This window comes from Thamnophis sirtalis, unplaced genomic scaffold (genome assembly GCF_051295495.1).
Source record: "Thamnophis sirtalis isolate CommonGarterSnake01/CBP01778 unplaced genomic scaffold, rThaSir2_p1.2 scaffold_5, whole genome shotgun sequence".
Taxonomy (NCBI): domain Eukaryota; kingdom Metazoa; phylum Chordata; class Lepidosauria; order Squamata; family Natricidae; genus Thamnophis; species Thamnophis sirtalis.
The window spans coordinates 72,687,090-72,702,617 of record NW_028261385.1 but is presented as its reverse complement, the minus strand read 5'-3'; the positions used below and the strand labels follow the sequence as shown (position 1 = coordinate 72,702,617).

At 45.2% G+C, this 15,528-nt stretch overlaps 1 protein-coding gene across 2 annotated transcripts in view; it reads left to right on the top strand.

The window, feature by feature from the left end:
* PUM3 (pumilio RNA binding family member 3) overlaps window positions 1-1,880 on the top strand; it is a 30,813-nt gene extending 28,933 nt beyond the window's left edge. For both annotated transcript variants that reach the window (XM_087716025.1, XM_087716024.1), the window contains exon 18: window positions 1,480-1,880. In XM_087716025.1, coding sequence (XP_087572151.1) covers window positions 1,480-1,612 — 133 coding nt within the window. In that variant the 3' untranslated portion in view covers window positions 1,613-1,880. The remainder of the gene's footprint in view (window positions 1-1,479) is intronic.
* The last annotated feature ends 13,648 nt before the right edge of the window (window positions 1,881-15,528 follow it).

Sequence of the window (15,528 nt, the reverse complement as noted above, 5' to 3'; positions counted from 1 at the left end):
TGGACGAGCTAGAGAGAGTTAAAACCAGAGGTGAAATCCGCCCGGTTTGGCCGAACCGGTAGGGATGATTGCCGTTGGTTCTGCAAACCGCACATTCATCAGAAGCTTTCCCCCCCGCTTTTTAAAGCATTTTTTTCCTGCCAGTTTGGGCGAATAAGCAGGAAAAAAATGCTTTAAAAATGCAAAAAGGTTGGCCACGCCCACCCAGTTACATGACCCCCCAAGCCACACCCACAGAACCGGTGTCAAAAAAAAAAAGATTTCACCACTGGTTAAAACTGCTACAGCCCATTAGCCAACTGGCCATGTATTTAATTAGATGGATCCATAATTAAGACAAAGATGCTTGTTATCAAACTTGAGCACCATTCGCTCCCTAAAGGAGTCCTATCCAACCTCCTGAATTTTCATGAGCAATTGTGTGACTGCAGGAAATTGTGTGACTCCTTTGGGAGATGTCCTACTGAATCTTTAGTCTTGGTCTGCTTCAGAACCACTGCAGATCTCTCTATCATCCGATATCTAATGTGGATTCAAAAGCAGATGCAGAGTATTCATATCTTGCTCTAGCGTTGTATGAATATTTGAGACGGGAACATGTCTAATCAGCTTAAATTTCTGCTCCAACATTTTGGTAATCTTGGTGGCTGCTTGCACCCATGCTTGTCCTTCCCTAAAATAGTAACAAGCCTATAAAGAAAAAATATCCTAGAAGGCTCGTTATAGTCATCTGTGGGCATATTACGTAATTTATGTTATTTCTTCAAATATGTAATACTAGGTCAGAGTGCTTGTTCTTAGATAAGAGAACTATTTTGGGTCATACTGAAAAACAGATTTTTTTCTCAATCCCAGCTACTTTAATTCTTTTCTTCTGTTTGTTTGGCAGAATAATTTTGTTTTAAAATAACACAAGGTTGGATGTGACAGTTTAAATGGAAAGTTATGATAAAAAATGCAGAAGGTTTTTTCAGGCCAACATTGATATCTTCACCATTGATATAAAAAAATCTTGACAAACAAGCGTCTGGAAAAGTAATGAAAGTTTCCCCCCCCCCATTTTGCATCCCATTATTAATCATGATGCCCTTGTGAATTTGCACACATACAACACAAATCCAATTCTCCCTAGCCTCTTTTTAAATGTGTTGAAAGAAAGGAAGGAAGGAAGGAAAAGAAGAAGAAGAAGAAGAAGAAGAAGAAGAAGAAGAAGAAGAAGAAGAAGAAGAAGAAGAAGAAGAAGAAGAAGAAGAAGAAGAAATTAGAATCAGTGTTTATATCTGAGCATGAGATGGAAGTAGCATTGGTTACTCACATTGTTGACCTATGATAACACTTAGATGTGGATAGCACATAATTCTTTTCAATCTTTTAATGACCTTTGATATCTCTAACCATGGTATTTTTGACACTTGGGAAAACAATTGATTTTTAAAGGATACTGTTTAAAACATATCTTTCTCTTTCTTCCTCTTACAGCCTTCTTCAGAGCTCTGATCAAGAAGTTGCAACACAAGTCAAAGATGGACTAAAGAGCATTATTCCAAAACTAAAAAGGACTAAAGACTGTACAGCAGCAGCAAAGGCATTGCTGGAGAAATTATTATCCTAATTTAATAATTATTCAGTTCCTCTATGACAGGGGTGTCAAACTCATGTCAGGGCATCATCACGTGACGTATCAGGACTCTCCCCCCCCCCCTTCACTAAACCGGGTGTGGCCAACGAGTGATGCATCCAGGCCACAAGTTTGACAGCCCTCCTCTATGACAACCAGACACATTTTAAAAAGAAATGGAAAGGGTTTTGGGCAGAGTTGGGTTAACTTTAAAAAAAATCACATATTTTAATTTGTCAATAAATTCTTATACCTTTTACAATGTTTGCCTCTTGAATTTTGCTACTCAAATTACCTTTCTGTTTCTAACTTCCCACTGTTTATTTGGGAGACAGTGTAGTATCATGGCTAAGGTATTAAGTGAAGAACATCAAGACCAGATACTATCTCAGACCTGGGTGATTTGGAACCAGTCATCCCCTCTCAGCCTAATCTATTTCACTGGGGTTATTGGTCAGGGTGAGTGGAACAACATGTACAAAAGGCAGTATTGGCCTAATGGTTAAGGCACCAGGCTAGAAACCAGGAGACTCTGAATTCTAGTCCCACCTTAGGCCTGAAATCCAGCTGAATGAAGTAACTCTCAGCCCAACCCACCTCACAGTGTTGGTTAGGGAAAATGGGGAGAGGAAAGAGTATTATGCATGTCCACTGCCTTGAGTTATTGATGAAAAAAATTAAGGGGGAAAAATAAATACTGATATTTATATTTATTTATTTATACATTTTATTGGCTGCTAATCTCACCGCAGGGTAACTGGGCGGCTTACAATCATAAAAATTATCTATCTACATTAAAACAAATAAGATAAAACCAACCACAAAAAACTTCTAGAACCTAATTACACAGGAGGTGCAATCTGTTGTTACTCAACCACCTCCACTGTGCTGTTCCCCCCCCCCCCATTGGGGTCCCAAGCCAGATAAATCTCAATAGATAAATAGCTACATATACAATCTAGATCAGCGTTTGGCTCCCAATATTTTGAGCACCAGGGACTGGTTCCATGGAGAGAGGTTTTTCCACAGATCAGAGGGGGTGTAGTTTCATGTACTTCCTGCATCCCGTGGGTGGGACCACTTATTTGCCTGGCTCAGTTTCTGGCATGCCACAGACCAGTGCTGATCCATGGACTGGGTTTTGGGGACCCGTTATCTAGATTCTTGTTTCCTGACTCCTTTGGTTTCTGATGCCATAGATGATTTGCTTTTTCTCCTTCATTTAATGGGCTGTGTATCTTAATAGTAGAAGTGGGAAAAAGAGAAGAAAACTAGCTCTTTTACTTCTATGAAAAGATGTAGCTCAGCTACTGCAGTGAGGAAAACTAGGCCATACCAAGGAATATAACGTGTGCACCTATTTTTCAAAGTTAAAGTCAAACAACAGTGTTACTCACAAAGTAAACACCAGCAGCAAGTACATTAGTCTGCCATCAGTCAGTGCTATAAGTGGCACTGGTCCAGCCAAACTTGCTTGCCGCCTGAAGATAAGCATGCACAATTGTGGAGATGAAATGCACTGCGTTAGTTTAAGGAGAGCTCCTTGGCATAGAGTTTTCAACTGATCACCCACCGTTCTGCAGTGCACTCCATGCCCAGCTTCACAAAAGCTGTGCTTTCCTATTACTCTTCTTTTAAAAAGCATTGAGTACAGCTGCAGACTCCTACAAGCCCCCTTCTTGTAAAGAGAATATTACCTGGACTGTGTTCTATATTTCAGATTCCAGGTGTATAAAGCCTGATGGAGGAAGTTTTTCAATAAATCCAATTTATTGAATTTAACCTATTACCTATTTTAATTATTTAAAGAAATTACAAGTAGTCCTAGACTTACAGCAGTTTATTTAATTACAATGGCACTGAAAAAAGGGACATGACCAGAGGTGGGTTGCTCCTGGTTCAGTCCAGTTCGGCTGAACTGGTAGTGGAATTCAGGCCTGGGTCACAGAACCGGCAGCGACCCAGGCCTGCCATGCTCCCAAACTGATTCCCTCGCCACCGCTGGACCACCACCATTTTGGTTTTTAGTGACTGTGCATGCACAGTTCACTGTAAATTATTCTGCGCATGCGCGAAGAACAATTTATATTGAACAGCGCAGGGGCGCATAGCGTGCGGGTTGCAAACCGGTAGTAAAACCGGCAGCAACCCACTCCTGGACATGGCCATTTTTCACATTTATGACCTTGGCATTGCAGTGTCCCCATGGTCATGTGATTTGCATTCGGAAACTTCACAACTGACTCACATTTTATGAATGGTTGCAGTGTCCCAGGGAGTCATGTGATCACCTTTTGTGATCTCCTGACAAGCAAAACCAATGGGGAAACCAGATTCACTTAACCTTCATATTACTGATTTACAAACTGTAGCGATTCACTTAACAAATGTGGCGAGAAAAGTCATAAAATGGGGTAAAAGTCACTTAGCCAATTTCTCACTTAGCAACATAAAATTTGGGCCCAATTGTGATTGTAAGTTGACCAGCTATATAATATGGTTACCCATTTTTATCAAATATCTCCAGGCAGCCATCAGAGCCAGTACATAAAATAATGTAAAAGCCACAAAGCAACCCATAATTAAAAATCAATACACGTCCTCATCAACCATCTCATAGCACAAGACAAACACACAAGGGACTCTGCTAACATCAGAGGCCAGGTGCCCCAGGAGACCAAACTCTCCAGAAGGAGAGAGTTTCAAAGGGCAGGCCCCACACCAGAGGCGGCATATCTCCTAGGTGACCGCTAGATGGCCTTGTTTCACAGAAGGTTCTTGGCACAGGTCTGGTGTGACAACAGAAATAGGTAGTTCCTCCTATCACAGTCACTGGTGTTCTGATGGAATAAGATCACGCTTAGCGAATGGGTCCTCCAAACCAGTCTGATAACTTGAGATGCTATTTTTTGTGTGAAAGTAACCTAATTTATGTTGTTATAATTGACAACACAACGCATTTTCATGTACTGGTTCTCTGAAAATCCCATTTTCATTGCTGACTTTAGATAAGCTTCAAGATTGCCAGATTTTTGCCAAACTTCTCACAGGCTTGGGAGCACAACTCTGCATCCAATATGAGCTTCCTCAGCTTTTGCTGGTTAGAATTTAATTACATCTTAATTAATTGCTCCTTAATTAGCAGAGGCTGAGATCTGTTGGAGCCCTGTTTAAATCTTGTTCTGCAAATTAACTAATTGAGGGTGCAACTGTCTTTGGCTATCTCAAGAAAACCTATTCTGTATAAAGGAAGATCTTTTATATGATTACATTTATTATATATGCTGTTCCCATACAAGTTCCATTTTGTTAGCTAAGTGGAATGCTATTCTGATTCATTTTTTAAATAGTCCAGAATAAAGTCCAAAATAAAATATGACAAAGCAAAACCTGACTGTCTCATATATCAATTTCCAGAAATGCTTTTGGATCTCCAAGCAATGCACTCAGAGAAGAGAGAGAATTCTCTGCTGAATTGGGATTTTAGGACTTGCCATGCCTGCTATGACAACCATTTTGGGACCTGGCAACCATCTCTTGGCAACCATTTTAGGAGCAAGCTCACCTGATGCTTTCAGCCTCTCCCCTGCCTAAAAAGATTGCCTGTTCCTGGCACAGTCGTGGTAAGCAGAGCAACAGCAAATGAATTTCATCTTCCCCTTTTAAAATAATTTATAAATTGCCATCCTAAATTGGATAGAAAGATCTTTGTTGAAGAGAGAGACATAGAAAGAAAGAGGGAGTGAGAGAGAAAATACACACGAGTGCCAATAATGTTTGGCCAATTGCATTGACACAACAGATTTTTGAGTTGTAAGTAAGCAAATATGCTCGCTAATCTTGTCCTAAAGGTTACACAGCCAAAAGAGCCAGGATAAATAAAGCAACTGTCTGCCTGGGTAACACAATGCTGTCTAAACCATAGTCCTAAACTTTATTGGCCTGGATAAAGCTTAAAGATTAATCTCAACTAGGTTAATTGGCAGGCACACACTCATTTGCATCCAGAGCACCTGCAAACGCTTAGGATGAGCTCCTAAAGTTCTCCTACTAGGATTGTCTCTTGGGATATTAAATACATGTTGGCTTAATATTGGCTTATTGTGTGCAAAGGTCAGTGGAAAATGACTTCAAGCAAATCTTTGTTGATGTCCTACAACTCCATGGTAGAAGTACAACAAAATGATAGTGGAAAGAAACTGGGCTGAAATACACTTGCACACCTGTCAGAATGAGCTGTCTTTTAAAAAGACAAAGCATTTCTCACAATCTTTGGCATATAACAAGCATGTTTTGCACTTCAATTCTGGTAGAACTGCATTTGGAATTCTTGCAGATGTCCAATATCCATAGTGATGGTCTCCTCCTGCTTTAACTTCAATATTGTATTTCAGAACAGAGAGTATCAGATTAAACCAGGAGTGGGTTCCTGCCAGTTCTAACCTCTTCTATAGAAGAGGTTCCATAAATCTACAGTGCCATTTAGAACCGGTTCCAGCTCCCTCCCCGCCCGTCTGCACATCATCAATATGAAGAGCGAGAGGAGGAATTCTGGGAGTTGAAGTCTTAAAGCTGTCAAGTTTAAACAGCCTTGGGGGTTTTTTTTCTAAAGGGTTAGGAGTGCAAGGGTCTTGTAACTTGATAGCTTTAAGACTTGCGTGCCAGAGTTTCTGAGCCAACATTTTGGTTGCTAAGCAAGAGCATTGTTAAGTGAGTTTCACCACATTTTACATGCCCACCCAGTCACATGGCTGCCAAGCCACTCCCACCCGGTCACATGGCCAGCAAGCCACTCCCACAAAGTAGGCTACATCCACAGAAGAGGTTCTAAACATTTTTGAAACCCACCACTGTCCAACACTGGAGGTTTTTGAGAAGAGATTGGACAACCATTTGTCTGAAATGGCATAGAATCTCTTGCTTGAACTGGGAGTTGGAGTAGAAGACCTCCAAGATCCCTTCCAATTCTGTTATTCTGTTATTTTTCTATTGTTGCTTCCAGCAGCTAACATTTAAAGGTTGTTTCCATGACTTCTTTTGGCTTTCCTAAAAAAAACCAAATGGGTAGAGTAATTTTTCAAAAAATTATTTTAATATCATGATAGGCCATCTTTTCTGAATTCAGTGGAATTTTAGTGTTTTAACAGTGTGTTGAAGGTGCTCTCCCAAAACAATTTCCCCAAAGGTTCCTCTGTTCCTAATGAGAGTGGCTGATCACGAAACATCTATGTATTCTAAAGTAGTGGTGAGTGGACTCTATTTTTGTTCCCCTTCCCCAAATACATCCTGCCACAAGTGTGTAGGTGTGTGTGTGTACACATCTGGAAACAGTTCCAAAATAAGTGCTGTTCTGTAGCCTCCAGCAATCTTATGTTCAGTGAGTAGTTTTGTGCTCCAAAACCACTCAAAGCTCCCCTACTGGCATTCTTATAAACAAAATGGATACTAAAGGCAGATGTGTTGCTTTGAGGAGTGTCAGGTTTGGATTTATTTTTAAATTTTAAAATAGCTGAAAGATAAAATCAAGGGTGGCCAGGAGGTCAGGCAGTGAGGAGTGTTCTACATTGCCTATGCATGTTTTAATGGTTCCTCTCTCCAATAGGCTATTGATTTTTTTCTTTGTTGTTCCTGTTAATAAGTATTGATACTAGACGTTCGAAGTCTAATGTTGTCTGCAATGCTTTGTTTTTAATAGATCCAATGTCTACTTTTCCAAAGAGATTTGGCCAAGCCAAAACATCCATTCCAAGATTGCCGATCCGCCATTTAAATGATTTTGATTTAAAGTGTCCTAAAATGAATATAAAATTTGCTCAATGCTAATTCTTCCACAGAAGGTTAAAGCAATTCATTTGAAGGTAGGTATGGGTCAGATATATGCTGGTCTTGTTGTATTCGGGTCTTTTCCTGTGTAAGATTTTCCCGTGTAAGAAAATCTTACACAGGAAAAGACCCAAATACAACAAGACCAGCATACCTACACCTGTGAAAATCTACGAAAACACACACACACACACACACACACACACACACACGTGTGTGTGTGTATACATACATACATACATACTTGTTTTATTTATGTATTACATTTGTGCCACCCATCTCACTGATATTTATCATGCCTTTTAGTAACAAATAATTAGCTTAAGAAATTATCAGAAAATATTCTGTCTTGTTCTGTTCTGTTACTGCTTTACTTTCCTTCAAACTAGGAGAGTGCATGTGTGTATTTAGGCTTGAAATATTGCTTGGAGCCAATTTCCTTTCTACAAACATTTGAAAAGTAGGAACTGAAAAGTCTAAAAAAGAACTGCAAGCAATGTATGTTCTGTGCCTTCAGGATTGTGGAAATGGACAGCATTCCCTCATCATGGGATGAACCGTCCATCTACTTAGTGTGTATAAACACGGTCATAGGCCTGTTTGCTTTTGAACTAGTCCCTTTTTATCACTGTTTACCTAAGGATGTGCCCCACAAAGATTTGCTGTCATTTCTTTTTGCAATATTGATTGCTTCAACTTGCCTATCTTTAAAATCCATTTTATCTTCTTTTTTTTTTTTTGGAATATATAGAACGAAGGTGACTTTATTGTCTGGCTATCATGGCAAATACTGTAATCTTCCTGTCTGGTATCTTAAAAAGATACCCAAAGGATACTTTACAGTAAGGATTGAAGTGATTGATTGGCTTTAATTTAATCTGAGTATCAACATTTTTCCAAGCCTTCTATCTGCCTCTCACCAATCCCACCCAAGAGATAATTTTCAAATAGTCATTTCAGAGGTAAAAGCAGAGGAAACGGCTGTATTCCATGCAGGTCATCAGTTGTTGCTTCACTTGATAGTGAAGTTCCTAATGTTCTTTCCCCCCCTTCTTCCTGTAATAAAATATCTCAGTTTGAACTGTATCTAGTTCCTTTCAAATCCTTAGCATCTGTCTCTCTAATATAGTCCTTGACATACAAGCACAACTGACCTCAAAATTTCCATTTCTAAGCACACCATTGCTTAAGTGAGTTTTGCCCCATTTTATGAACTTTTTTGGCCAAGTGAATGGCAGTTGGTCTTACCTGAACTGCATGTTTAGAAGAAGGCGTGGGAGAAGTAACACATGTGTATTTACCCAGCCCTTTTGTCCTGGAGACTGAGGTAAATCTTGAGGCCACACCCCCGTTCCTACTTCTGACCTCCCAGATTAACCGATGGATCGTAGCAGAGCACCTGGAAGGAAGAGACACAGGCAGCACACGCACACATCCTTCCTGCCTGGCCCTGACTGACCATTGAACCACTCAGGCCCCTGGCGCGGTGCGCCCTAAACGGGGAGGAAGTGACTCCTCCCATGCCTTCTTCTAAACATGCAGTTCAGGTAAGACCAACTGCCAGTTTCCGAAGTGAGGCGTGGGAGGAGTAACACATGGGACATACCAAAGCTATCAATGGGCCTGAGCCCCTCGAGAATCTAGGACTCCCTGCAGAACCCTCCTACCTAAGGCGGCTTCCGCGGAGGCATAAGCATCTAGCCGGTAATGCCTGATGAAAGGCAAAGGAGAAGACCAGGCGGCAGCCCTGCAAATCTCTTCTATGGGAGCCTGGGTGGCCCAGGCTGCTGAGGTGGCCACACTTCTGGTGGAGTGCGCTGTGATGGCCTCTGGGACCTGAAGTCCCTGTGCCTCATAGGCCTGAGAGATGGCCGCTCTGATCCACTATTGGTGGCCGGGGAAACCTTGGCTCCCTGGGTGGACAGCTGAAAGGACACAAAGAGGGCTTCTGAATGCCTAAAGGGCGCCGTGCACTTCAGATATATGCACAAGGGTCTTCTGACGTCCAACCTGTGCCAATATCTTTCCCTATCCCTGGAGAGCTGTGGACAGAAGTCCGGCAGAACTATCTCTAAAGCCCTGTGGAAGGGAGTATTGACCTTGGGCATGAACGTGGGGTCCAGTCTGAGGATTCTCTGGGAAGGTGCAGAGGTCCGCTCTGCTGGAAAGAGTGTTGAGCTCAGATACTCTCCTGGCTGAGGTGATGGCAACCAGGAAGATGACCTTAAGGATCAGGAATTGTAGGGAAACCTCCCTCAAGGGTTCGAATGGTGTCTCCGTCAATGCCTGGAGGACCGTGGGTAGGTCCCAGGTAGGGAATCGATAGACCACTGGGGGTTTCAGATTCGCTGCTCCCTTAAGGAAACGCCTGAGGACTGGATGTTGGGACAAAGGTGGAGCATCCACCCCCACCCAAGGATCGTGGAGAGACTTGTCTCCTAAGGGTGCTGGGGGCCAAACCTTTCTCCAGACCTTCCTGTAGGGAGTCCAGAACCTGGGGCACAGAGGCCGAAGCTGGTATGATGTCCTTTGCTTTACACCAGTCCATGAAGATGCGAGTGGTGGACTTCCTCCTGGACACCTCGACAGTCCTAATGACCTTCGCGGAAAATTGTGCCCCTCTCAGCTGTTCCCGCTCAATCACCAGGCGGTCAGATGGCACCACTCCGGATCTGGATGCTCCAGAGACCCCTGGTGTAGCGAAAGCAGAACCTGGGGCAACACTCAATCCTTGAAGCTGGCATCGCTCATCCCGGCTCTCTGGTATGGAAGCAGGAACCACTGAAGCTCCCTGGCGTGTAGGCGAGCCCAAGGCACGATCCCTATACAAGAAATGAATTTCTCAAGGAGCCTGGAAAGAAGAACTACAGGGACAGAGCGTAATTTGTGAACTTCATGAATCAGCTGCACAATGCTGTCCTTTCGATCCTGGGAAAGTAAAACCTCCCCAGACACCGAATCTATAATGGACCCTAGGTGCTGGAGCCTGGTAGATGGGACCAGGTGACTCTTCTCTAGGTTGATAGAGAACCCTAGGGACCTGAGAGGGTCGATGGTGATCCCCAGGTCCTGCCTGGCAGTGTCTGGGGACCTGGCCAGGACGAGGATGTCATCTAGGTAACAAAAAAGACATACTGGGAAGGAACGCAGGTGACCCGCGGCCGTGGCCAGCACCTTGGTAAAGTTCCTGGGAGCTGAGGCCAGCCCAAAGGGAAGGGACCTATATTGAAAATGACTGCCCTCGTGGGAAAACCTAAGGAACCTGCGATGTTCCGGGGCGATTTTGATGTGAAGGTAGGCCTCTGTGAGGTCTATGGAGGCCAAGAAGTCACCCTGTCGGATGCCCTCTAAGATAGATTTCAGGGAGGCCATCTTGAACCTACGGTAGACACCCTGGAATTGAGTAGTTTAAGATCCAGAGTGGCTCACCCCCCCCCTGAACTCTTGGGGACCAGAAACAGGTTCAAATAGAATCCGGAACCCCTCTCCCACTCTGGGACCTTCTCTATGGCCCTGATATCTAACAGGTGTTTGATGGCCTTTGCCTTAAGGGCCCATTTGGCCAGATCTGCAGAGGAGGCAAAGGTGTGGAACCTATTCGGGGATTGCGAGCAGAACTCCAGCTGTAACCCCAGCTTAACAGTCTGGAGGACCCAGTCATCTGAGGTGACGCGCTCCCAGGCATCCGCAAAAAGGGAGAGGCGACCGCCAATGGGGTGATCCGCGGATGAATCACTTGAACCTGCAGAATGGGCGGCTGCCCCCTCCTCGAAAGGGCTACTTGCTCTGCTGCTGGCCCCTGAATCTGTCCCTAGGAAACTGCCTATCCCCCTGTCTATGAAATCTGGGGGTCTGGTCCCTTTGATTCTGGATATCTGATTCAAGTGAGCGGTAAGATGTTCTTCTGGGATAAGGAGCGTGTTGGTAATCTGACTGTTTGGTCGTAGCCGGGAAAACCTTCCGCTTGTTTTTGTCCTCCACCAGGATATTATCCAGCAAGGCACCGAAGAGTTTGTTCCCGGCGTAGTCCGCTCCTGCCAGGTGCCACTTAGCCCGGGACTCCGCCTGCCAGTGGCGCAACCACAGCAGGCGCCTGGACGCTACAGAGGATGACAAGGCTCAAGACGCATACTTAACTGCATCCAGGGTGGCGTCCGCTGAGAACTGTGTGGCTGCCAGCAGCTTAGAGATGTCCTGCAGCAGTCGTACCTCCGTGGCCGGGGTTCTGTCTCTCAGCTGTTCCAGCCACAGCACTGTAGATCTATTGAAAAAAGATCCAGAAGCGGCCGCCCTAATGGCCCAGGTTATTGCTTGGAATGTCTTATGTAAAATGATCTCCACCTTTTTGTCCTCTGCCTTAAGGCAGTTGGCGATGTCTCCCGTCACCACGGCTGAAGTTGAGGCTAGGGTGGCGACCTGGGTGTCCACCTCAGGAACCTGAAGAGCTTGGGCAAAGGTAGAATAGAACCTCCGCTCATTGCCCCCTGGATTGGGAAAGGATCTTGGCTTAACCCACTGGGATTTAAGGACTTCCAGGAACATCTCTGGAGTGGGGATCCCCTCCTTCTCTACCGGGGATCTATGGAAGGGTCCCTCCTTGTTACTCCCGCTAGTGCTAGGCGTGGCAGTCGCAGACCTGGGATCTGGAGGAGTATCCAGGTCTGCTGTGGCCCTAGACTTACAAAGTAAGGAGCTAAACAAGGGGGGGAATGCTAGTGATGTTGGGGGCTCAGGAGCCTGAGCATCCTCATCATCAGAAAACTCCACCAACTCTCCTTCCTCTAAATCTGAAGCTTCACTGGCAGTGGAAGGGGAGGAAGACCTGGGCTCTCTGGTAGCAGAGGCTCTGGAGTGGCTCTGATGATCCCTGGGCTGGTCCCGGGAAGACCTATGTTTAGACCCTGAGGCTGATGTTTCATCCCAGAAGCAATTCCTTGAGCTATAGCCCTGGCTAAAACCTCCTGAAAGCTATCGGGGAGCTCTGGAAGGGAGGGATGGAGCTCTGAGGCTGTAGGAAGTCCCTTGCCTCTGGGGATTGCGGTGCCAGCCTGTGCCTTGCAGGGCTGGGAGCTCTGTGCCCAAAGGGATCACTCCTAGTCTCAGATGGGTGGGCAGGGGAAAGGTGGTCGATAAATAGCTGTGCCCTCTCCCTGAGCTCCTAGGAGAGCCGGGGGGCTGGGCCTCTACCAGCGTAGGCAGCCTGCGGGGGGAGCGAGACCTGGAAGGGGATGGGCTGATGGATGCCCTAAACCTTCTTGTGGAGGCTCTGGTAACTCTACCCCCTTTAGCATGGGTCTCTTTCCTGGATGCCCTGGGGGTGCTTCTCCTGACGGGGGTCCTCCCTCTGGTGATATGGGAAGCTCCTCTAGAGGTCCCCTCGGCTGGATCCGAGTCCCTTGGGGATCTAGGCCCAGCACCCCCGCTCCTCGCCACCTCTCCCATGCAACTGACGGTTCTGCCGATCACCTCTCCTCACTCTCTGCCAGCTCAGCTGCTTTACGCGATGCTCTTCTAGCTTGCGCTTCCTTCCCCAGCCGTCGACCCGTGGCTCGAGTGGCAGCATGCACCGGCAGAATGGGGGCCGCTCTAGGCCTCTTCCGGCCTCCTTGGTGCTTCTTGAGTGGTCTTGGTGACCGTAGAAGGTATGCCGGCCATGCGCTCACTCATGTGCTCCAAGATGGCGGATCTGAAGATGGCGGCCGCTGATCTGCGGCCTGAACTCCTCTGGGGCTTGAGAACGACAAGGGATGATCCTGCAGGGCCTTCTGTCCTCCGCTGCCTGCAGAGGTCTTCTAGATCATCTGTAGCCGCTCCGGTGAGCCACGCGGCTCAGAGACTGCTTCCTCTCTTACACGACCATCTGGTCGCCCGGGAAACGTGCTAGCAAGCGGTGAGGCTTGAAATGCTAGGAGCATGGAGCATGAAGGAGGAGGGTGCAGCAATCCAAAAGGTGAGAAGCTAAAACAAAAAAAACCTGAAAAAAATTCCTAAGTCTACGAAGTGAGAGAGAGTCAGGAAAAACACTCCTTCTAGGCTGGAGACTGAGGTTAATCTGGGAGGTCAGAAGGAGGAAGGAGGTGTGGCCTCAAGATTTACCTCAGTCTCCAGGGCTAAAGGGCTGAGTTAATACCCATGTGTTACTCCTCCCACGCCTCACTTCGGAAATTCACTGCAGTTGTTAAGTTTTTTTCAAAAATGGAAAAAATGGCAGTTGTCCAACATGATTAAGTGATGGCTTGAAGTGTACACCACCACCATGGCCTGTCTGCCTGTCTGCCTCTCTCTCCCTCCCCCTCCCTCTCTCTCTCTCTTTCCCCTCTTCCTCTCCCTCCCCCTTTCAACCTCCCTCTTCCCCTTTCCTCCCTCTCCCCCCCTCTTTTCTCCTCTCCCTCTTCCTTCCCTTTCCCCTTCCTTCCCACTCTCCCTCCCTCCCTCTCCCTCTCTTTCCTCCTCTCCCTTTCCTCCCTCTCCCTCTCTCTCTCCCTCTCCTCCCCTTCTCCCTCTCTCTCTTTATCCCTTTCCCTCTCCTTCTCCCCCTCCCTCTCTCCCTTTCTCCTCCCTCCCTCCTCACTCTCTGTCTTTCTCTTTACCTCTTTCCCTCTGTTAATTACCCAACTCACCCTCTTGTTACCTTGCTACGGGCTTTTACCAACCAGAAAGGGCCAGGATTTAAGCCACAAATGGCAAAATGAAGAAACCGATCTATTTCCTCTTGCATTGTTTCCTGGAACTACTTTGTACCTTTTTAAGCCTTTCATTGCTAAATTCTACTTTGTTTTAAAAAAATAAAAAAATAAAAAAAACAAAACCACCAGCTCTGGGACGACAAGAGTTCTCCTGGAACCCCGTTTCTGGGGAATCTTTGTCCTCTTAGCCCAATCCAAAGTCAACACAGGGGACCAAAGCAAGGGAGACACCTGTTTTGTATTTTATGTTCTCCAATTCCCTCAGCACAAGGGACTGCTCCAGAGCAGAACTTATCTGGCCTTCGTTTCCTACCGTATGACATGAGAATGCTGAAGGCCTTCACAACATAGAGAATAAGTGTAGACAAGCCCCTTATACTGTAGCAGCTGATATGCCATCTCACAAAACTTACTGTTACAAGGATGCTCCTTATTCCACACTAGCTGTATTGGCATCGGCTTCCAAAACTGCTTCTCTTTGTATAGGGTACTTCTTCACCCTTCTTAGGTAATTATATGGAGTAATTCTTTGTTATGTTTTCCTTTGAACGTGGACACTATTTCTTTTGGGAAATTGAGCTTTTGGGGGTGTTGCTTCTGCTTCTCAATAAATAGTTCCCAGTTTTCAGGAGGACCTTGAAACCCAGGAATGTCAAGAGCATGTTTATATTTAATGTGGAAATTTCCATGTCTGCTGTGCCCAAAACCCTTGAGAACAGGGCAATGGAATTCCTTATCTTGCAAAGCAGCAGCACTCTTGCCAAATTCTTCAAGCAAACGGCACATTGAACTTCAACGCCGGGACAGTTTCCTAAATTACTTCTCACATTAATTCACCTCGTGTCAATGTCAAGAGGAGATAGGTTCAACCTCCTGCACGGCTATTTGAGAGGAGGATGAAAGTAAATGTTTCCATTTAGTTAGCTTTGAACTCTTTGAAGGAAGAATGAGATATGAGGAGTGGCTTTTCATTTTCCCACCCCATTTCCACCCTGTTAACATTTGAAAGGCCATCTGAGCCTACACTTTCTGAAAAGGAAATTGTATCTTTCTAAGAACACATCTGAAAATGTGACATGTATGGAAGGCACATGGATACTCCTTAGCCTTAGAGCTATTGCCAACAACATTCTCCATTATGATTCTTTGCATTTTTTTCCCCACCAGTGACAAATGAAAGTGGCTTCCTGACAGGCTCCCCCAAACAATTGTTCAGAGAATGTTTGAACCAGAACATGCTGATTCCAGTAATGTCCTGAAGTTTATTGAACTACAAGCACCGCTGAACATGCCAAAATCTTCCTACCGCATCATATCCAGAAAGGGATCAGCACTGAGTTCAACAAACTTTGAATAAAATTAAGTGTGTTTAGGAGGTTCAATAAAATATCTCTTAGACTG